Here is a 22,881-nt window from a genome sequence, read left to right as displayed (position 1 = left end):
CACTCTCGAGTAAAATATTCGTTTCCAGCAATCCGATGAAAGCAATTTTTGAAACGTTGTGTGGATAAAATAATGGAAAATGTTTTTTTTGTTGTTTTTTGTTTTTGTTTTTTTTGTTTAACTTAGTATAAATATATATGTTTTTTCATTTGCATTGCGACACCCACGACATCCATGATAAAGAACGTTACTAAAGTACTCCGGGAAAGGATTTTAACACTTGTTTATTTTATTGATTTCACTGATAACTTACAACACAGTAGCAGTTTCAGAGATACACTTAACCAATCCTCTATGATTTATGGCAACTGAATCATTGACTGACAAATAAAGTCAAGTGGAAATACCATAATTTCTATAGACTACTAACTGCGTGACGGCATCTCAGCTCTTCTAGCTGTGTAGAAAATTTGTACCTACACAATATGCTCAAACTCAGCTAGAAAACCCGGAATTTCTTGAATTGAATTAGCCGAGGAAGAAACTGTGTTTAAGTTTCAATCATACTGGGAAAAAAATCCATCTTTTCTACTTTGGTTGTTTGATCAATTAACTGAAATTTGCAGATCAAAACACTGGTAGACAAATAAACATTACAGTGGTCGATCTAGGACTAGGTTTACAATAAAGGAGTTCCCGAATTCATCAATTTTAGAGTATTCGGATTAGTAGGGGTTTACAGTGAAAGGATATTCGGATTCTTAATCGTTTATACACGACGATAACTCCGGGAACATTCATGATGGAATGGTTAACAAGCAGTTTGTTGCCTCGACAACGAGAAACAAAATGCCTCCGAAAATAAGGCTAGGGGTAGGTTGAGACAGTCTGAAGTTTTCTTTCAACTCGCTGACCACGGTACTGTTGTCCATCATGCCAGGTTCCTCCAGGTATTTACTTAGGGTTTAGGGTCGAAAACCGTCGAGGTTTTCGATCGTGCCATCGTCGTCATCTGCGCAGTAAAGTATAAATTGGGCACGGTTTCTGAGGAGTATGGCATTACCCATTATAAAAGTGATTACCTACACCTGAAACAGCACGAGGTAATCACCCAGCGACCGCCATCAAATGGCCATCAATGCGCCTACGACTCGACTACGACTGGATCATGTAATCCGCCATTTTCGTTCCACCGCAAACTCAAAAGATCACAGGCGGAAAAATATCTGGATTCGAGAGAAAATCGTTCACACGACAAAACTCTCCGGATTCAAAAGTTTTCGGATTCAAAGTTCTCACTTTAAATTCCGGATTCAAAATCTCCGGAGACACGACCAAACCGGGGGGTTTTTATTTCGGTTTCGTCCACTTTTGTGTAAATGGCAAAATCAATCCGGCACTAAAACATTCTGGATTCATCACGAATCCGGAACAATTTCCTCTAGTGTAAACCTGCAATCCTGGCCATAAGTTGTTGGGACACCTCCCATTTTTGCGCGCTGAAACCCACGATTTCAACTACGTCCTTAACGTTTTAGAACAAAAGATGAATGGAAGCAAGTACAATTGACCCCCCCCCCCCCCTCTCCCCTAGCAATGTTGCATGAAAATGAAGCTATTCTGAAGACTAGATTGGATGTGGGAAAAAAGGAAAAAGGGACAATAGAAAGTGGTTAGACAGTTGTGTTGGAACCAAACGCGATTGCTGAAAAATCGCTATTATTGGAATAAGACGTGAATATCTATCTTATCGTCTCTTTAGTTCGAGAATACTGTTCTAGGAGGCGAACAACTCTTGAAACGAGGCTATTCTGAGGCTATTGTCAAGGATTTTTTTTCTTCAAGATTTTTATCAACATTGACAGGGGGAGGGGGTAGGCGGGCTTGCGCGGTTTTGGTCTTAAGAGAGGCTGCCTGTGAAGTCATCTGCCGTAACTGTCCCAACACTTTTGACTAGGATTGTAGTCTTAAATGAACAGCGAACATCCATCTTGTTTTGTTCGCGGAAGTCGGTCACAGAGGAGCGAATTTCAATGAAATATATATATAATTTGATTAAGCAATTAGCCAAAAATAGGTTGGCCGCCAAAACAGTTTAGGGTTTAGCCTAACTTTAACCTTAAGTTTTAAGACTGAAGAAAAAAAGGAAAAAGCACTGAGCATTTCAGTTGTTTGAAACAGAAACATTCGCGCACAATGAACTATGTATAGTACGTGGGTAACCAGGAAAGCAATCCGTCCAGCACAGTAATTGTTCAAATTAACAGCTTACCGAGACACTCGCACTGTCGATGCCTCTTATTTATGACTTTTAGGATTTGTTTACTTTACTTTTTCCGACTTTTTAGCAGGAGAAAAAGCACTAAATGTGCTGGCACAAAGAAAAAGGTTTAACCGAAAATCGATCCGTCGAAATCAACAAATACAAATTTAATCACTGTAGCGTTCCTTCAGATCACGTAAGGCTACAAACCAACAATATCAACTTTTCATTACGCTTAACAAATGAACTTAGAACGATTTTCTTTCTAGAACTCGTTCTTGTAATTAAAATGATCAGAGAAAGAACGACAGCCTAAAACGACATAGCAGTAACACCCGAACTCCGAGTAAATTGCTTTTAATTGGCGTTTTTAATTAACGAAATTTCCAAAGCGATGACTTTCAAAATATAAAAGTTAAAAGTGGTCCATTATGTTTTTCTTTTTTCACCCAAATGTTCTAAGATAGCCATCTGCGGTTTGTTGGAAACGAATTATGTATTCAGGGTGACCGCCAGAGTCACGCAATTGTTTACATTCTCACGGCGGTTCAGGGAAAAATTCATGAGAAGCACAGGCCAAGGCGGGCGACTTAAAACCATTTGCCCAGAGATATTTTTTGATTTTCAAACAGGTGGGTGTACAGTTAACCCGTAAAAAGTGTTTTTATGGCATTTAAAGTTATAGCCCATAGAAAAATATGGCGATATTTTAGTGCTATAATTCGTTTGAAACACATCGTAATATTTTCCGCTTGTGTTCGATCTCGTTTCAGGCTGAAACGAAGCCTCGATTTATTTTATTTTTCGCTCAGTCATACCATGAAGACCTGAGCTGAATGTAAAGACCATTGAAAGATTCTCAAGTAGCTGTTCTGCGGAGCGCGAAGCAATCAAATATTCGGAAAATTCAGCAAAACCGGAAGTAGATTTTGAGCCTAATCGGAAAAAAAATCGTTTTTCGCAAATTTCTCCCCAAAAAAGCTGCATTAGCAGAAACTAACTATGGTCCGTTTGTTTACTAGCTAGGGCCAATCTATGGGCAAAAAATGAGCAAAATCGATTTTTCGACTTGTGCCGTTGTTTGGTCCATAATTATGGGCACTGGCTCTTAAAGGCTAGTTATCACTGCTGAGCATTTTGTAACCAAAACACCTTCGAAAATAATCATTTTGACTCTAAGAGATGACCAAGCTCGGGAATAAAGCGCCAAACGAACTGAGACTTGAAGCAGACATTCACACACGCGCAACGCTGGTATGTTACGAAATTTCAGTCCACTTCGATCGCTTAAAAGGTCATAAAAATGTGGGTACTTCTCGGTACTTCTTTGCCAAAAATCATTATTATGTCTATATTTATTGGCGTGATGCCCAAAAATCGAAGACATCAACGTAGTGTGCAAAGAAAAGCGAATATTCATGACCTTGTTACGGGTTAACGAACACTTTGTGATGCGGATAGTCATATAACACAATCAAAGACAAGAATACTATAATAAGGCCGCGCTCTTAAACACTAACAAAACATTATAATCGTGTCAAAGATTTAAATAATGCACTTTTCTAACCTTTTACTGCAATAAATATAAAATAGACCGGGGAGAGAACCACGTTATTTCACGCTGAAATCCATGATAACTTCGATGTTGCGTCACGTACGTAGAAAATTGCATCATGGGATACTATTCGATCGTCGTCTGGGCACAGACTTTTCTAGTGTAGAAAACGACAAGCCGCGCAGTTTTGTTCGCTTGGAATGTTTCAATGACTTCGAGGTTTAAATCGCAAATAAAGAAGTAAACAGAACACTGATTCACTTGACCATTGAAGAAAATGTCACTTCCGTTACGTTGAAACAGCTCAAGTTATTGAAGACATTTTCCTTTCCCTTCTCCCCATTATTTTTTTCCCCGCGAGAACCAAATGTTCGAAAACGTACGAAAACTTCGTCTTTTTTTACAGAACTTACAATTGTCGTTTCTTGCTGAGGTTTCGCTCACATGACGCAGTGGGCTTGAAGGAAATTAACAGGAGTTTGGGGGGGGGGGAGGGGGGGGGAAATTACGTCTTTGAATGAATGTTGTTTTGGTTCTCACTGCCCCAAAACCTCGACAAATTTAAAGGAAAACCAGGAATGTATCATCAATATTTTGCCGAAAATATATTGCATACATATAAAGCACAGTAAGTTTGTAAAAATTTAGAATAATCAAAACTTGCAGACCCTCGGTTACATACAGAGGCTGAATTTTGGGTCGAAAATTTCCAGATCTGAAGTTGAAACTAATTTTTTATCTATTTGGAAATTTCCCCTTGCCTAAGTTTGGTTCACTTAAGGAAAATGTCACTTCCGTTTCCTATCCTTTCCTTCCCTTCCGCCCACGTTCCTCCGGGTAGGCTTTTGTACATTATGCTTTTATTTGTTCACTAAAACGGTCGACCTTAATGCCCCATTTTACCAACTAAAATGCTCGGTTTAAATACAATTTAAAAAGCTGATCCTATGGGAAGTATTAACGTAACTAGTTAATGAATAAGATCACACCTTAATAAATTTAATTCTAAATACTAAGCTTTCCATGAAAGCATTTGAAACTTTTTCAAGTTTAAGTTAAAGATGATTTCTAGTCCGTACAGCGCATTCTCGAGAATTTGTTTGCGTTTGTTGTTTTGTTTCATGTAAAGACATCACAAAATGTAAACATTGCGCAAATACTTACATGAAGTAAATTCAAAGTTTCAAAACCACCGCCATTATGGATGCGAAGCGGTAGAAGCTTTATGCCTCTTATGCTTCGTTCTTTCTTGTATCACTTGATGAAACAACTTCGCAGCTAAAATCAATGAAGCTGTTGGAAAAAGAATTTGAAAGGCCTAAAAGATAAGGTATATGGTTCGTAACGAATAACATTCTCACATCGATTCGCATTCCATCGAGTGAGCCGTTATGGTGTTTATGAACATTAGGGTGCTGACTGCGCAGTACGGACTGGAAATCAAACATCCTATCGACCAATCTCGTTTCCAGAGTCTTCGTTCCCCTTGACCAGCGGTCGGAAAACGAGAGCTCTGGGAGGAACCATTTTGAAATAACCGAATTCTGGTGATTCTGCCCATCCGGTTTCACTGCGCAGTCTGCATCTATGGCGCATGCCTGAAATGGTTGCTCCCAGAGCTCTCGTTTTCCGACCGCTGGTCAAGAGGAACGAAGACTCAGGGAACGAGATTGCCTATCGACAAGACCAGAATATCTGTGATATCCTTGTGCACATTTCCATGCAAAGTAAGTCTGGGTCTACGACCGGCACATACCCTTGTGACGCCCCAGATGTAGTGGTCCTTCGCTATTGAAGGACCACTACGACACATCATTCACTTGTTAATCTAGCAGATTACTTCCGTTCGCGGCCTCTTACTTCCGTTCACAGTCTACAACTTCCGTCCACGGTCTACAACGTCCGTCCACAGTCTTACAACTTCCGTCCACATCTGATCCCTCACAAAACCTCATTCATTGCGTTTCACGCATGAATGAGCTAAAAAAGAGAGCGAAGCGATCGCCAACGCGAAGCACGCTGGGGTGAGCCAAAACCTCCATGTCGTCAGGTGTGTTGAACCGTGCGGGTCTCTCGTAATGGATCGAAGGTTTTCACCTGTGCGTTCCCTGAGCATGCGCCCGCTTTCCCCTATGTATAGGACCGGGCAGCGACTACATGAAATACAGTAGACCACATTGCTAGATTTTACAGTAATCCATTTTATTGCAAGCTAGTACCAGTGATAGCTCGTGAGTAGTGGCGAGCTAATTTCACATACTACTTAAAACTTAACACGGAACGGAGAAATACAAATCAATGTTTAAGCGGCACCAAAAATGGAAGATCAAGAGGTGCTTTCCATTATGCCAAAGATGCCGGAAATTTCGGTTTGAAATCAAATGGAAAGGTCCGTTTCGGTTTCTCGCCCTACCCACCCGTTTTCTTGCGGCTATGTTTTCCCCGATCTCGTTCCTGGATTCGGGTCACGAGCAGTTCATACCCACGATAATCCACTATACCTTATCATAGGAAATAAGAGATTCTCATCTCTTGTAGGAAATTAATGCCTCATCAAATGAACGCGAATTTTTGTTAACGTAAATTTCCCCGTCATTGAACAAGAGGAACGATACTTTCCGCGACCTTATTTTTGTTTCCATTATTTTCGTCCCAAATTTTCGATTCGATGCTCAAGCTCATGTAGGAATTGTACGAACAGCGCGGAACAACAACAAAAACAATAGAACAATTTTATTAGGGTGAACATAGGATAGCCTGTTCATTTCCCTCCAAAACGCAAACAACCTTGCTCACTCTCGTTCCAGGCTTTCTACGGCATACGTTTCGCCCACTGTGTTGCCTCGTGATGAAAACGAGGATTTGATGCAGTAAAAATGAATTTTCTGTATTCATATAGGGGAACAACTACTAACAACTGAAACAGGCTTTATGTATTTACAGTATTTTAAATTTGAAGATAAGGAGATGACTTTTTCTAGCACTAGGAAAAGATTTGCGATATGATTTCTAAGAACAAGTAGTTGAGTACAGTAGTTACACAGTGCAATTGAACTCATTATCTCTCGCTGGACTAAACTAGTCACCATTCTTCATAGTTTACCTCGTTGCAATTAGAATAATAGCTATTCAGAGCAATTTTATTAAAATATACTTCTACACTCTAATTTGAAATTTTCCTGCTTTGGTAACATATTTGACTCCTTTGAAAGGCTTGTATTTCTGAAATAGAAAGGAAGATCGAAGAGTGAGACACCCAAGTTACTCAGTTTAGCAACTTTATAGCACAAGGATTTCATTAACGTTTTCAGCAAGAGGGCAACTGGTTTTTACAGGCGGGCAAAACTGTTTGAACTGAACTTCTATTTTTTAAAAGAAAAACATTCCTCTAGATGGTCAAACCAGGCAGGCAAAATCGTTCTCACAACCGGTCTATTTGCCTGGTGCCCGGCCCTTAATGAAACCCCTGATAGCATCCGAGACGCACGTGGTAAGCACGTGGCAGGCACGAGTGACGCGCGACCCCTTTTCGACTGAATCCACAGTCAATTAATAACGTCCAATCCCTCAGAAAAGCTAATGAATGAATAGCAAAGAACATACATGTACAAGTATAAGCGTTCAGTGGCAGTCATGGTGTTTTTAAGTCTGGGGTGTCCGACGTATCAACTGTCTATCTATCAATGCTACACAAGGACTGCAATGTACACAAGGACGAAATCGACGTTTTTCGCGACCACCTTAACGAAAAGAACCCCAACAACCAGTTTACCAAATAGCTCGAAAAAAACGGAAAGCTCTCTTTTTTAGGACTGCTTGGTAAGCTGCGACAACAACGAATTACGAACCACGGTGTACACAAAACCGACTAATACCGACAAATAGCCAGACGAAACATCGTCACACAAAGACACGATGAGACTAACGACAAGAGCGAGGCTAGTGTTTGACATACCGGACAACATATCTGACGGAAACAGATTTGATGCCTTGAACTACATCGCTGAAATTATTAGACGACACCAAAAGAAACCCGAGACCTGCTACTACACTGACTAACTGTACCTTGCATCAAGAGCATTTCGGAGACAATCGCGCGGATCCTACAGCCCTACAACATCCGTGTGGACCACATACCAACTACTACACTGTATGTTACGACATTTACTGATCAACGTTCAAGACAGGGAGCCGTTTACAAGATCGTCCACGAAACAAGCTGAACATTTTAAGCTTCACGTTTACCTACCTCTCCATAAATATCCAATCTGCTAACTTTAAGGCCTGAAGCTGCCAGCTGAGAGATCTTAAACTTGACCTAAAAGTTATCATGATTAAAACATTACTGGCACTCAAGAAGTGTTCACCACTGTAACACATGAGCTGATAGACTAAACTAAACTTACATCCATTAGTGCGGCTTACAGATCATCATTGCCAAGGAAACCGAAATACATGTCAGTATTAACAAGTACGTCAGATAAGGTTCTCAAACTCCAAAACATATAGTTCCACCAATCAGAGCGCTTGTTGTGTGACATTTTATAAGCGGACATCACTAAAGCGAAGACGAGTAAAAGAAGTTTACTTACAGATATAGTGCAAGATTCGTCAGGGGGAGGTACGCTAGTCTGAAGAGACATCTGAAACGACAAAAACGATTCATGTCGAATATTGCTATGTTCCAGTAATCTTAATGTAGTCAACAGACTTAGTTTGGCTGGTGTGGTTTCTTCATCTGCCATAAACAAGCTATTTCCACAAGTGTACTTCGACGCAGTCCCTCATATTGTATCGACATTTACTTTTGTTTCCTGTATTTGTCATGACAGATAATCTGATGTAAGATTCACAAGGAAACATTCCTGTACTACACTACTGACGAACTTGGCAACTAAACTTACAAAAAAGTGTTCAAAGTTGCACTTACATTTCCTCTCAAATTTGGTAACTTTTGTGGTATTATTTTACCAATCTATGAAGAAAACGCAGTACTACACATTAGCGTTTTTTTTTTTGACAATAATAAAGAGAATTAAGAACAGCCACCTACACACGGATCCTTCAGAATGTAGACGAAAAATGGGAAAAAGTTGACAGAGACGCTCACAGAGTACGATTATTCTACATCAGATCACTTGACTAAGAATGCAGAGAATTCGGAATCGAATGAACTTACATCCCAGATAAGCTCTTTCTTGACTGGATCAAAGGAACATGTTCCAACTGAGAAAAAGACAAGAATAAAAGCCTGTTAACTGCGTCATAGAAATGAGTACTATACGTTTTACGATAGGGCTAGTAGCATTCAAATAACTATCACAAAATGTCCACATGTCGGTCACCTCCCGCCCTCAGCCTTTCCCGAGGGCGAGAGATGACTGGCATTTCAGGCTATCCACATGTTTTCAGATGGGGTAAATTAATTTAAATCATTTCTGCACCTACCTGAAGGAGTAAGATTTACATTCAACACTTGCTTGGGGAAGGGGACCGTCACCACCACGTCTTCCACCTTAAAGTGAGCAAAAACAGTTTGCCTGAGTTCTTTTTCCTCCCTTAACAATGACAACTACACGTACACAAGCGTTGTGGGGTAAATAAAGTTCAAGGTACAATGTAAGATTATGAACATACATACAAAACAGAATTACAGTGAACATGTATGTGAAAATATTATTCTCCTTCCAATACCATCCCCTCCCCTATTTGAAGGAAAATCCAGTCATGATGTATCTGTACATGTAATTACACAGAACGAGTAGCCAGGTTACATGCATATTTGATTTTTACCTACTCTAAACCCAATACCTGTATACTTGTACAGCATGAAAACAAACAGACTAGTCACAACCTCTCTATTATTGAACCGGTAAAAGAAAAAGCGAGTGAAGTCAAGTGATTGCCAGCACAAAACACGCAGGGTTGGGGGTGGGGAGGTGAGCGAAGTGAGCCAAAAGGCAGTCCCCACCTCCTACCCCGTCAAGTCTCCCGTTTTGCGTTGGCGTCCAGTTCTCTTGTGAATCTATCAGCGCATTCAACGATTGGATAAAAATATGACAAACTAGAGGGCTGTGAACAGTGTAGAAAACAAATTCTGCAAATGACTGACTCCAACGTAAAAGTACATGTTTGTAGCAGGACATGTTATTTTGCTGATGTATGCTAAGCATTGTGCTATTTAATTTTTTTCCAGCTGTACTTACTACTTTTCCCATTGTTTGCTTAGGACCAACAGTGAGGTCAAACCTTCCAGAACCACCCTGAAACAGTACAAAGATTACTCCCTTAACAGGGAAACACAGCAACTCATGTCAACCAAAAATATCTGTAGTTTGAGACCTACATTTTCGACTTTTTTTCAACCTTTGATTTTTGGAGCCTCCTGATCATGATAACATTATTGGAAGGTATTTGTTGCTCCCTTGGAAAAAAACACTGGGAGAAAGTTAGCCTAACTTCCCAATTTTTTCAACAACTTTCCATCCCTCTGCAGTTGGTGGTTTGAAAAAGCAGGGTTCCACTGTAATATTACAAGGTTAATCAATAATCATAGTTAACGACCCGACTTGGTGTTCTTCACCAGCTAGCCAGTTGGCGCTTGTACAGACCTTTTTAGTTTTCAGATAGCTTCACATCAAGAAGAAGTCCCAACCAGGCAGGCAATAAGTATGGGTAATCAAATGGTGACCAGTGAAATCAGAAAATAATTTCACTTGCATTTTGTCAAAATTCTTATAATTTCCTGAGCCTTTAGGCGAGGGGAATTATTTAAATATTTTTGACAAAACATAAGTGAAATTGTTTCTTAATTTCACAAGACTAGTTTAGTATTTGATTACCTTTTGACATCATGGGTGACACATTACGCTTACAATGATGACTTGTTTATTGTATCAAGAAATTTTGTGCCAAATGTTGCAATGGCAATTTTGTAATTCCACATGTGAAATTATATATTAACATTGAAATTTCTTGCCAAAATAAAGAAGTAATTTGTCATCCAAGAAATTACTATTATGCATTTCTACATTCAGAGGTAGGCACTTTTCTCTAACTTTTGCCTTGTTTAAGAGTAAAAGATATGTAAAAAATGTTCTAGGTATTTTAGTGTGATTGTGTGACAGTGCAACATACAAGAACATGCACACTAACTTGACCTCTAAGTAGTGGTGGGAATCAGTTGAGATTTCACAATCGATCATCGGAAATAATCGGATTGCCCCAACCAATCGATCATCAATTATAATCAGAAAAATATACCAGTAAGCATTCCATGAGACTGACACAAAATCAACAAAACACACGTGCCACAAACCTTTGTTGGCGCACTGCGTTCTGCAGAGCCTACAGATTACCTTCGTCATATCCAAGTTTTCTTTTGTTTTGGGCCCTTCCTTCACTTGATAAAAACCCAAATATTCCCACACTTTTGACCTGGCATTTCCAGGATAACGACAGATCTCCAACTCAGCCATTTCAGCCGCCATGTTGGACTCATCAGCAACATGTAAGCAAGGCAGGTTTGAGAGAGGACCTTGGGAATTAATTTGACTCGACATTTCGCTGCGATGTTGTTTCTTAATACCTTTCATTCGCTAGTGATAGTAGTGATACTACAAATGCGAAACAGTGAGCTTGTAATTTATGTTTTGGTTAAGCTGTTTACGAAATACAAAGCAGCTTAGCATGCCACATCTTTCAAACATGCGTGGTGTATTTGAAGTGACAACAACTCAGCGGGCAGGGTACGCACAGGTGAACACATTCAATCTTATATTTTATCCACTTTTACGACTTAGAAGTTAGGAGTCCACAGAAAAAGACAACTCACACCAAGATATTAAACGTACATTTTTATTGATTTTAATACTTTTATTTGTCCCCAATAAATTTTTTTATTTTTCCGCAACAATCGATTATGAAAAAAGCATAATCGATTGTCGCGTCGCTTACACTTTTCGATCAACTTTCGATTATAATCGATCATCGGCCCACCACTACCTCTAAGGATAACAATCTGAAGAAAATCAATAACTTACCTCATGATAAGAGATCTGTGGTTTTGCATACACTGGAATTGCAACAGTTCTGCACAAAAACAAAAAATAATTGGAATGCCACAAAACCATCTGGTAAAATTGTCTCAGTTAAGAATCTTCATATCATAATTCTTATTTAATTTCCTCCCACAAAAGTAAGCTATTGAATAGAGAAATATGACGTACCCAGCTGTGATGTGATAGGACAAAAGGCGATAATTTCCATCAGGTGGAACAAATGACAAAACTTTCTCCCCCTAAGAAGCAAAAGATTGTTATTTTTTTTTTTTTTCAGCAAATGAGACAATGGAACAAATTCAGCTTTCACAATATAAAACAGAAACCCAGTTTGATAGTTTGCAATCCACTTCCACCAATCCTACTTACATCTAAGAATCTGCACTTTTACATGTACAGCTACATGTACATATATACATGTGTAAAACTTGTTATGGATTCAGACCTGACTTGTCCCCAGTTGTCTCCATACAACTTCATACAGCACGCATCACGGGGCGAGGTGAGAGCACAGTGTGAGATGGATAGGAAGAAAGGGATCCTTAGTCTTCTTCCTACAACTTCAAAAAATGTACAGCACAGGACGAGGTGGGAGTGCAGGGTCACCTTGCACCATGCCGTGTGTTGCATGAAGATGACTGCAGACAAATCAGGATTAAGACTGCAGATTATTTACTTCATCCTTTCTTTGAGCACTTGGATAACACATTTATTGTAGTGTAAACTCACTTCCCATCTTTTCAATCTCACACAAGGATGGAAACTTGGGTCCTCTAACAATCTTGAGTTGACAAACGATAGTGAGAGATCTGGCATTCCTGACAGCTTACAACATGAATCAATCTGTGTCAGTGAGGAGAAAAAAATATTAATTAGCACTCATAACTAGCACTCACTACCTGGCACTAATAAACAGTGGTTTTCCCCCAGTGTAAGCACATGAAGATATTTACTGTAATTACTTCAAATTAAAAAAAACTATAAAGAGTACTTAAAATGATGAAGACATTCCATGTACACTGTGCATACTAACCACTCCTTGGATTTCTGTAAAAACTGTTGAACCCTGGTAAAAAGATTATCTATTGGTAAGTAAGCATATAGAGTGTATAAATGTGTTCACTAAGGACAATAACATTATTACACACAATCTATATGAAAGTCAGATTTAATGAGTGCACATACATGCTTGTCAATTATACAGTCAATTTCCTCAATGACATCAAAGTAAATCTGCAAAGAATAGAGATCTTCTAGTCAGAATAAGGTATAAACTGATTTCTATTTAATATACCTATAAACTGTATGTGTAAAAAATTACCAACCATCAGCGCTATAAGTTACTTGTGGAAAGTGTCTGATAGCCAGCCGTAAACATTGCTTATAATCATGTAGTTCCAGAAATACACCCCCTGCCACCCCCCTCTTATGGAAAATTCACTTCGGGGAGTGTTTGATGGTCAACCTGACATTTGTATGGTCTACAACACTTTACACCATGCCATAGAAAATACAGCCAAACAGAATAGAGGAAAGCAGTTGTATATTTGACAGTATTACATACAACCCTCCCATCATGCGCGGCGCATATGTCGCTTTGACTGTGTATTTCCTACGGCATGGTATAAAATAGTTATGCAACGCTCTCTCGTGGTATACCATGGAATATCCTTCTTGTCACTTGTATTTTCCTGGTGTACACACTCACCTAAGCTTGTGTGTATCCCAAGAAAATACAAGCGACCCGTGGAATATTTCATGGTATACCACTTGAGAGCATTGCATATGTGTAACAAGTATGTACACTAATCAGAAAGAAGACCACAAAGACCAGAAAGGTTACCACACTTTATAGCCACCAATGCTACAGTGCTTCTACAAACGTTCATTGTCAGCTGGCTGATGATTTTACTGCTCTTCATTTTCATACCAACCATTGGAGAAATGTGTCAAAAGCAATTCGTACCTCATTGTGTGTATATTTGACACCTGTTCTTCTCCATGGAACATTAGAAAGTTGTCCAGTTGGAAGATGGGAGCTGACACTGAAACAACATGATCAATACACAGTTACATGTAGTTTCTGTTTCATGGCACTAATTCAGTTGTTGTGCAGTTCTGGAACTCATAATCAAATTCTACATGACTGAACTGTTAATTAAAGAGTATCAAGATGTTCATGTTTCCACAGCATAATAATAATATTATGTATTGATTTGTAGACAACAACAACACAAAATAAGAAGTTACTTACTGTGAACCACCAGTCACTGTATTGACAACTTGTCTGACAATACTTGGAGGATTAATAAGTTCCCGTAAGATATTAGGTTCTGTTGCTAGAGGAAAGCCATTATCAAGCATCTCCTCAAGTAACTAATGACAAAAAAGACGTCTTGGTTTCAAGAAAAATGGATGAATTGGAACACAAGCATACACGTACTGTATGGCTTAACACAGAACTACACTTCTACAACTGTATTCATCAATGATCATAGCTTTTTCTCACCTCAAATACTACAACAATATGCTCCTTTATAGACGTCTCATTACAGCTGTTAAAGTACTCTGTAAACGTGTCCACAACTCTGTGTAAAAATTCTATCACAAAGAGTGGGGGCACTGAAAATACAACGTTACAAGAAAAATAATATTAACAATGTGACTTATCACCTTTATTAATAATCTCTGTAATGCAAAGACATCCATGATCATTACAGTTAAATAAACAGCTTAAGCAGTTGTGAAAATAAAGTGAAAACAAATTCAAGCTTGAACTCTCTGTAACTGACTTGTACATGTGTACATTGAGTAAATGGATGTCTAATGTTTGTTGTAACTCTTATTTATCAGAAAATGCATGACTTGTACATGAACTAGGCTCCAATTACAGTAGCAGTGTCAAGTATAGTAAAAGGTAAAGTATACATATGGGCCAAGTAGCCCATCAGGCTGGAGCTTATCCCGGTTTCTGTTACATGAAGTGACTAGGAATATTTCTACTCCCCCTTGGATGGGATGCTAGTCCAACGCAGGTTACCCCCATCATTAAGTTCGCCAGTACCCATTTCAGGGCTCGAAAAAAAAAGTTGAATTCCAGCTTGCCCTTGGGACAAGTAGCTCTAAAATTTTGCTTGCCCTGGAGAAGTCTTAGTTTGCTCTTTCATGATTTAGTTGGTAGATGACTTAATTGATCACTTACCCATCGAGCTAGTGAGAATGAAAAGTTACTTGCCCAAAAGGAAAATCTACTAGTCTGGGACAATCGGACGGCACTTTTTTCAAGCCCTGGGTGGAGAGAGGCACTGTAAGGGTAAAGTGTCTTGTGCAAGAACAAGACACTATGACCCTGGCCAAGACCGCTCAGTCCAGAGACAAGCATACTAACCATGAGGCCATTCATGTAAGTAATGATACAAATACTAACAGTAAATTTAATACATACTGTAGAAAAATAATGAAATATTGTAAATTTTATGTAAGCTGCCCTGCATACTATAAACATGTATAGGTTGTGGTTCAATTTTAGCCATGGTACAATTTGGTATTTTTCTTTGTTCTGAGTGTATTGTTAATGTAATTTATTAGTAATAAATAAATGTATTATGAAACAGAGAAAAATACCCACAAATTGTACCAAGGATATATAGAGGATATTACACACACGCATGTGGATACAAATTTTATCTTCAAGTGTTCAACTCGATATTTCACGAGTGAGTACAGCGAATGAGTGAGATATTGAGTTGACCATGTGAAGATAAAATTTGTATCCACAACCGGGCATTTAATATTCTGTTTGTTATATAAACATACTAACAGGGCTTCTGGTAGGGCGCAGGAAAAAAAGTCAAATTTCACTGGATTTTCTGGGACAAATTCACAGAAAAAATGGACGATTTTGCGGGAATTTCGCGGGAATTTTCAAGGCTAATTTCAATGAAAAACGATCGGTAAAAAACGGCTGATTTCGCAGGAGTTTTCTGGACAACTTTTGCTGGAAAGTGATTGGTTTTGTGCTGATTTGAGGAACGTTTTTAATGAAACTAGACACTCTTAGAGCATTTACCCAGGCTTCGTACCGCAATATGAAATTGTACTTAACAAGTAAGCTTATTGAACACAATAAAAACAAATAACAGAATCAGGATATTAAAAACACAAGAGTTATGCTTAGATATTTACAATTCAAGTTGCTCCGTTGAATATCTTCTTTATCCAATTGCATGTTGTTTGCCTTATCTTCGAAGTTCTGTTTACATCAATTCTTGATTTTTTTTAACATCTGAGGCAAACAGTAAAGAGACAAACTACACAAAAGAAATATGGTATGTTTGATTCTTTTCAGTCTTCGTTTCTTGATTCTGGTTCTTCGTTTTGACTTTTGTACTTGCCAAGAAATGATTAATGAAGGTTGCGGTTTGCTCTATGTTTGACCACGGGGTTATTTTTAACAGAGAACATCATTTGCTCTTTTAACAACAATGCACTCTAGAAATGTGCCAATGACAAAGCTTTTTACATCATGGCTGCTGCCCAGTTTTTTGCAACATTAATCTAACAACTCCTGGTAGTTTTGGGATGTTGTTTACTCGTTGCAGTGACAAAGTTTCAAGGTAATTTAGCAAGTTTACAGCAAGTAAGCAGCCCCAACAGCCAAGATAACTTTCAAACATGTTGTGCCGACAAGTATTTGGTAAGATTTCTAGCGAATTTCGCAGGATTTCGCGGGATTTCGCAGATTTACGTGAAATTCGCAGCTCCGCGACCACGCAAAATATCAGAAGCCCTGTACTAATGACGATGTTTTTGATGATTTTCTGAAGATTTACAAGCACTTTCCGAAGATTTCCAAAGCTTTTCCAAAAACCGTTCCAAAGGCCAGACGAACGCTTCCGAAATTTTCCGCACATTTCTGAACATTTCCCGAAGATTACCAAAGATTGCCGAAGATGACCGAACAAGATCCGCAGATGTTTCAATCATATATCAGCAAATTTAAGTGTAGTTAAAGGGACAAAAGAAAAATATTATCAAAAAGGAATGATATCTTCACAGTGTGAAAGATAAAAATAGTATCTTCACTGCACGTGATGAAGATATGATTTTTTAGTAAAAGGAAAAATCCTGGTATTTCACTGGTGTTTACATGTACATGTAATAATATGTAATATTAAATGACAACTACATATGGTGTTAAGCAGTTTTCAAATGAGTGTCATAAAATCAAAACCAAAGTCATCACTCTAGCCAATCTCAAAAGACGCGTTATTTTACATTGCACACATGTAGTTGACGTGTGAGGTGAAGGATACCATATGTATAATAGCCTAAAGCAAGGCACTTCTCAAAGTTAAAGTTTTTAAAGTTTTTTTGTTTTTGTTTTTTAGTTTTTTTTGAATTAAACATGTACTTGTTTTCCTCATACATGTACCTTCAGACTGCACAACTGCCAGAAAGAACAAGTCATTCCTGTAGATACTAATGAGGTAATGATGCGGAGCAGCAATTACTGGGGGTACATCTTCAGGTGAATTGGCCTGTTGGAAACATATAAACATTTGACCAAAATGTAACTTTGGTTTCTACAACATTAAAACACTACATGTATAGGCCAATGAAACATGACCAGATAAAAGAAAAAAATGGATCCTTTGCAACTAATGGCAATGCAACAAAACAAAAAAACAAACAAACAAAAAAAAGAGCTTCAGTCCAAAATAAAGTGAATTTGGTCAGTCACCAAGCACTGCTTTCAACAGCTGATTTTATTTATAAAGAGATTGTGCAATGTACCCTGCCTTAGTGTTGCACTGTACCCTTGCACTCCAGCTCTAAGCCAATACATGTCATTGAAATGTGACAATTGCACAAGAAAATGAAGTTAAAATAATCAAGGGCACCCAAAAGATCTTTTCAGTAAATTATTGTTCCAAAGACTTTAATCCCCTTATATTTTCTTCAAAGTATAATCATCTCAAAGGTTCATGATATATGAAAATTATTTAACGCCTGTGGTTTTTGGATTGATAAAAAATTATGCTGTTCAATTTCTCAAACACTTGTCAGCTAACTTTTACACTGCAACATATTTCCACTTTTCTGACTGATAATAAAACAGCATTCTTCATAAAAACATTCTGACTTAGGTAGTGAGAGCTGTAAGTGCACCAAATTCTTTGTGACATAGAGTGAGACAAAGTACGGGAAAACAGAAACATGGATGGAAGACTAACACTGCAACTTTGATATCCCCAGCATAAATGCACATCTCTCAGAGGAAAACAAGTGTACACCATGTACAAGATATATCAATGGAGGGGAACCGGAGGGTGGGAAACAGGGAGACTTGTGTGCAGCATGGAACTGAGAGAAAAATAGCGTCTGTGCCATTTCTGTAGCAGGAAGCAGGCAAACCAGGATGCATGATTACACCCCTCCCCCCTTTCTGTTATCTATGAAATGAACCTTATCGCGGTAGTGAAATCAAAATAAAACGATTTTCATTTCGAAAGGCCAGCTTCCTGTACAATGAAAAGTATCAAGCTAGCTGGAACTTTTATGAAGAAAATATTACTAACTAACCTTGGTTAGTGCTTCAAAGAAATGATCACACACAGATCTACTGATAACACTTTTCCAGTGTTTTTCGAGGAAAATGTCCCTGTGGAAGATGACGTTAAAATTTACTTCAATCGAAAACTTTCTAACATTACCGCAGAGGTAAATAGAATTATCACTTGACTACATGAAGTGAGCACGTACCCGACATTATTAATGACAAAAAGGCTGTTTATCATATTAAAAAATTTCTGTAAAGCAACAAAACCTTCGAAGAATAAACAAGATGGCGGCGAATGCTGCAAATGCGCGTGCTCCACTGACAAGTGAGCCGCTGAACAAAATCTCAATCGTCCACTCACTCCCAGTGCCCTCTGCTCCACTTAGCCGGCGGGGCCTTAGAACAAGCATTTGCAGACAATGCTTGTCTGGATTGTTGGAATAACATTTCCTCTGTAATTCAACGCTGGTTTCCTTTCCAAAAGTATCCACTGGTTGAGCGCCATTCGATTACAGCACCTACTTCCAGATCTTCCAGATTTTAACGAAGGAAATTTAAAACAGAAATACAAGTCTCGCCATATTCTCATGTCCACGTGACCAGAGTCAGGAGGCCAGGACACGAGGATATGAAGAGATTTGCTGCAATCCAATCTCGTTCCCAGAGCCCACGTGTCTTTTGGTCAGGCGCTGACCAAAAGACACGTGGGCTCTGGGAACGAGATTGGCCGTGTAAGCATTCTTTGCATTCCCAATGTAAGATTCCTGTGTGAGGATTCTTTACATTCCTAATGTAATATTCCTGTGAGAGGATTCTTCGCATTCCCGAGGCTGTGTAGGTACGCCCACGGTTCGTGCAACTCGCTCGCCATTTAATCAATTTTGACAAGAAAACTTAAAGAGGAGCTCGGCAGTCACGGTATTTTGAGCTATTTTTGCCAGGTATAAAATAACCTAAAAATTGAAGAAAGCCTGAAAATAATAGTTAAAAAAAAGATCCAAAAATAACAAAGAGTAATAATAAACCATAAAGAAACAAGGATAGTTTAGGATGAAGAAGATTGACACGGATTACAAACGACGAACTTGAAAAATTTGGGCTGAAAATTTCAAGATGCGCAAACCGTGAGGTAGCTCCTTTAAAATGCTGAAGTGTTAGTGGTTTAAAAAGACGGGTTTCGTTCACGCCATTCAGATTCCAAACTTTTTACGGGGACTGCATGGCATCAGACCAATCTAGGGATCACAATGACTCGATTAAAAACCAACCTCTAATGCGCATTTTCTGAGAATAAGCAAACAGGTATAATCACAAAAATATGATCAATTTCAGTTTTTCATTGTATATACATCAATACAGAGCAGATCAGGCAAGATCGAATTGCATTCGTAATGGTACCGAAATTGTAATGCTTGTATTCTGATTTCTTTACATTTTATTTTAAAAAGCGTTATAGCCTAACATCTAGTCTGCGAACGCAGACGTATTTCCGGCTGTCGCTTGTCTCCGCCGAAAATAAAGTCTGCCAACCCGAGCCAGGAAACGATTTCTGTGACGTATGACTTTTATTTCCCTTTGGCCAATCAGGTTCCATGATAGAATGAAACTCGAGTGCTCCACGCAGCGAATACCTCGCACAGTAGTTCTGGGGCTACTTGAGCTATACTGTGATTGGCTTAAAATTCCTACGTCACAGAAATCGGTTCCTGCCTCGGGTTTGCAGACGTTATTGGCGGAGACAAGCGAGAGCCGGAAATACGTCTGCGTTCGCAGGCTACCTAACATCGCGTCAGGCTACTTCCGTTAAACTAGGAAGCAAGTCGAATCACTCGAAGACGAACGACCTGGAACTGATGAACGCCGACTGGTTTTCCATTCCTGTATCAGTATTATTTCAATACATGAAACCGGGAAGAACCAAAAGATCGAGGTTGGCCATTTACCTTCATCTTTTGACGGTCTAATGAAGCATCCGTAATGATCACCAACTATGACATTTGCCGAGGTAGGCGTTCGTTTTTCTTCGAGATATCCGGCGGCATCATGATTTTGGCCTCTCAAGCGACCTAAAATGGCCGAAATTAGGCGAGCCTAAAATGCAGTTTTTACAAATTCCAGAAATTCTTATTTTCGTGCGATACTATCTATTGCCTCAGTCAGTTGATTGAGATACTGACTAGAAGTCTTTCGCTTTAATTCTACGGTCTTCACGAGGAGCCAAATATCGCCGCCGAATTGTTAGCAAGCGTGACCCAAATTTTAGCCATTTTTAGCGAATTGTTTGTCAAAAGTGTTGAAGTTTATTTCCACAGAAAAGTATTATTCTGATGTTTTTTCACATTGTTATCAATATCCAGTTTAGTTAAAATTGATATCTACTGGCAAATCGGAGTAATTGGTCTCGCAAAGCATCGGTCAGAAATATTTGGCGCCTAATGTTTAGCGAAGAATATCACTTTATTCCGATCTTCTGCGATTGTTTAAATATCCATGATTTACTGAAAGTACAAAATCAGTATCTCAAGCTGCATATCAAGTGGTCGTAAGTCAATGGGCCATTTCCGGATGGCCTTAAGCCTCTTTCTCAAAGCGATTCTTGGTGCCCATCCTTTCATATGAAAATGAGACTAATATACTGAAATTAAACTCATTTTCATATGAGTGGTTGTGCACCAGTTCTCGCTTTGATAGAGTGGCTTCAGGCAACTTTGCGCGCACCGAGTAATAAAGGAAGGAAATGGAGCGGAAAACAAGCAAATACAACCAACAACATATCATTGAACACAAGAAAGAATTCCGCTGGCAATCCTGACATAGCAGCGATTACACGTCTTGAGATGTTATTCCATTCGTTTGTCCTTAGACTTGCCACAAGTCGACTTCATGAATTTCAGAGTAGAATATGTTAGGCCGCGAAGCGGCCGGCCGGACTGAGCTAGAAAGATTTGTCATAGCCTACATTTCCTTATTGTTTGCTTTCAGCTGCACCAAATGGACACCACTTCTGACATGATCTTTCCTCGACCATCTGATTTGCACGCTAATAACTGAAGAAAAACTGATCTGAATCCATCCCCTTTGCTTGGCGATTTTTTTGATTCGGAAGAACAGTTAATGTTTTCAAAACACTGTGAACTCGACCTGTCGTCTGAACTTAAGTTGAATCTGTGGAGCGTGATGCCTTCCAAAAACGACAAATCGATGTAGACAATGGGTTTGCAAAAGCCCAAAATTCAATTTTGGGTAAAGCTTCGCGATATCGATCACTATTACCTTGCAGTTTGTTCTACACGACAGCGAAAAAGATCAGCGAACTGGGGAACCATTATATTTCTCCATGACGCGTGACGTTAAAAATAGAATTCTCGCGGGAAAATTCAGTCTACTAATGGTAAGGATTTGGCGAGTTTTAAATGTTTACATAGGTTAGTAACGATGTTTACAGCTTAATTCTATCCTGTAGTCCAACTAACTATTTTAAGTGGATATTTCAGTTAATCATGAATAACATTCGCAGAAGATCGGAATAAAGTGATACTCTTCGCCAAACTTTTGGTGGGAAATATTCCTGACTGATAATTTTCAATGGACTTTGCGATACCAATTACTCCGACTTTAACTTAACTGGATATTGATAACAGAGTAAAAGACTAACAGAAAATTGTTTTTCTGGGGAAATAAACTGCCGCACTTTTGAAGAAACACCTCGCTGAAAATAGCTAAAATTTGGGTCACGCTTATTACGATTCGACGGCGATATTTGGCACCTCGTATAACCGTAGAATGTGAGTTAGAATAAGTCAGTTTTATAATTCTGTAACCTGCGTCTGCTGATTTGACCTTAACTCTTAACCGGCTGTGGATAACAAAAACAGGAAAGGGCTGTTCCCATGCGGTTGCATTATGACGTTAGGTGAAAACTGTCGATTTCTGTGTGCCTTTCTTTACTGCAGTGAAAGCTTTTAAATCACTTAATACCCTTAAGAGCTCCTTCAAAGCTGCAAAGTGTTGTTCCACCAAATAAGTTTCCCGTAGGTGACTCCTATTGTAAAAGCAAAGCAATGCACTTTGATCACTCTAGCAGCTGAATCTGTAAAATACTTTATGTAATAAACATAAATGACAGACTGATCCCTTCGGCAAGGCGAACAAAAACAGAAAGAAAGACTGAAAAATAACAAACAGTATGAAAGAACAAAAAAGAGGCCTGTTTTGACTGACCCGGAACATATTTTATACAGCCACGCCTGCCAGATCCCGGCGTATTGACACTTTTTTTTCCGAATACAGAATTGTTTTGTTCTTTAGGCTTCGTCTTTGAGGAACGGGATGTATCTGAATTACAAACTTAGAATGGATCAAGCATTTTAAATACATGAGGAAAGTGAAACAAACGATTAAGATTCGACTCTTAGCTGCTACCGACGGCGATTGTCGGAATGAAACAAAAATCGTCCAAAATGTTTTACTAGTAATGTATTAATTGGGTTTTGAAGTGAGA

The 22,881-nt window shown here is 38.8% G+C and overlaps 1 protein-coding gene across 1 annotated transcript; it reads right to left on the bottom strand.

Moving 5' to 3' along the window:
• Window positions 1-5,939: 5,939 nt before the first annotated feature.
• LOC110053414 (AP-3 complex subunit mu-1-like) lies at window positions 5,940-18,708 on the bottom strand. Its single transcript, XM_089274998.1, has 18 exons — window positions 18,584-18,708; window positions 18,404-18,482; window positions 17,253-17,358; window positions 14,328-14,440; window positions 14,073-14,194; window positions 13,785-13,863; window positions 13,004-13,051; window positions 12,852-12,884; window positions 12,548-12,661; window positions 11,987-12,057; window positions 11,801-11,849; window positions 9,965-10,021; window positions 9,207-9,273; window positions 8,938-8,984; window positions 8,689-8,733; window positions 8,351-8,401; window positions 8,008-8,076; window positions 5,940-6,980 (listed from the first exon to the last, which is right to left on the bottom strand). Exons 1-18 carry the CDS (start codon window positions 18,616-18,618, stop codon window positions 6,915-6,917), a joined length of 1,251 nt encoding a protein of 416 aa, XP_089131124.1. The 5' UTR covers window positions 18,619-18,708; the 3' UTR covers window positions 5,940-6,914.
• Between the last annotated feature and the right edge of the window lie 4,173 nt (window positions 18,709-22,881).

This window comes from Orbicella faveolata, unplaced genomic scaffold, assembly GCF_042242905.1.
Source record: "Orbicella faveolata isolate gen_17 unplaced genomic scaffold, um_ofav_v1 contig_36, whole genome shotgun sequence".
In the NCBI taxonomy this organism is placed as follows: domain Eukaryota; kingdom Metazoa; phylum Cnidaria; class Anthozoa; order Scleractinia; family Merulinidae; genus Orbicella; species Orbicella faveolata.
Note: the sequence above shows the minus strand (reverse complement) of the source record. Positions and strands in the feature narration are given on the sequence as shown.